The sequence below is a fragment of the Stylophora pistillata genome, chromosome 12 (genome assembly GCF_964205215.1).
Source record: "Stylophora pistillata chromosome 12, jaStyPist1.2, whole genome shotgun sequence".
Classification (NCBI taxonomy): Eukaryota; Metazoa; Cnidaria; class Anthozoa; order Scleractinia; family Pocilloporidae; genus Stylophora; species Stylophora pistillata.
In genome coordinates, this window is record NC_142530.1 from 9,856,082 (window position 1) to 9,857,113 (window position 1,032).

The 1,032-nt window shown below is 46.8% G+C and overlaps 1 protein-coding gene across 1 annotated transcript; it reads right to left on the minus strand.

Annotated features, from left to right (window-relative positions):
* Positions 1–204: 204 nt before the first annotated feature.
* On the minus strand, positions 205–588 carry LOC111343492 (uncharacterized). The gene has a single exon (XM_022950680.2). It carries the CDS (start codon positions 586–588, stop codon positions 205–207), a length of 384 nt encoding a protein of 127 aa, XP_022806415.2.
* Positions 589–1,032: the final 444 nt, after the last annotated feature.

The window sequence follows — 1,032 nt, forward strand, 5'->3', positions numbered from 1 at the left end:
CTCGGCACTCTGAAGTCCACTTTGGTCGACTGTTAAGGGCTGGAACAACTTCCTTGAGCCATCTCCTCCACACTCGTGAAATAATGTCTTGAACCTTTCGCATCGTTGACGCGGATGCAAAGTAATGGTTTCAACGGCCTCAGGAGCAAACTGTCCTCCCATTTGGCTATGCAAGAAATGGTTAGGTGTCAATGGGACATCGTCTCATGGATCTGAACTCTGATAAGTCAACGGACGGGAATTAAGAAGGGACTCCACTCCTGCGAACACGGTGATTAACTCCTCGTCGTTCATGTCCCATTCTCCAACAATGGCATACGTGGCTTTCTTTGCAGCTTTCACCATTATTTCATGGGCTCCTGGAGAATCTGGGTCAGCCGGTAGATTGAATCTCCATGTCACTCCAAGTTTGACTGTCTTGTTCCGAAGATGATTTGGGTCTAACTGGCTGACTAGTTTCTTTAACTCGCCCTCTGCGCCCAGGAAATTTGTGCCTCTGTCGCTTGTCACTTCTTTAGGAACTCCATGATGACTGGTAAAACGGGCGAAGGCGTTTAAGAACGTGTTGGTATCCAGTCCCCAGGCCATCTTTAAATGGACTGCTCGTGTTTCCAAACAAGTGAAAAGGCACAACCACCTTTTCTGTTGTTGGTTTCTGGGTCCTTGAACAGTGTAGAAAGGACTTGCAAATCTATGGCTGTTTGAGTGAAGGGTCTGAGGCTGAAATGGAGCCTCATTTGTGGGAGTGAGGCCATAATCCGACGAGCTGGCTTGTTTTGTCTTCTCTTACATTTGTTACATTCATGATCCCAGTCGCGAATCTCCTCGCGTGTGGTGATAATCTCATTGTGCAGAATTCTACTGTTTTCCATGACATTTACTTGCAGTGCGAAATACGTAGTGAGTCTGGCATAAAGAAATGCACATCCAGCACTGCTGGGATACCATTGTTCAACTGATAAAGCTCAGGGAATACTAGAGTCCGTTTGCCGAATTCCGCAGCTGTCAATCAAACGTCAAGATGAGCAGAGT

What these genes read in the sequence shown, in the direction of transcription:
- LOC111343492 (XM_022950680.2), bottom strand. Translation starts at nt 588, where the DNA reads ATGGCCTGGGGACTGGATACCAACACGTTCTTAAACGCCTTCGCCCGT.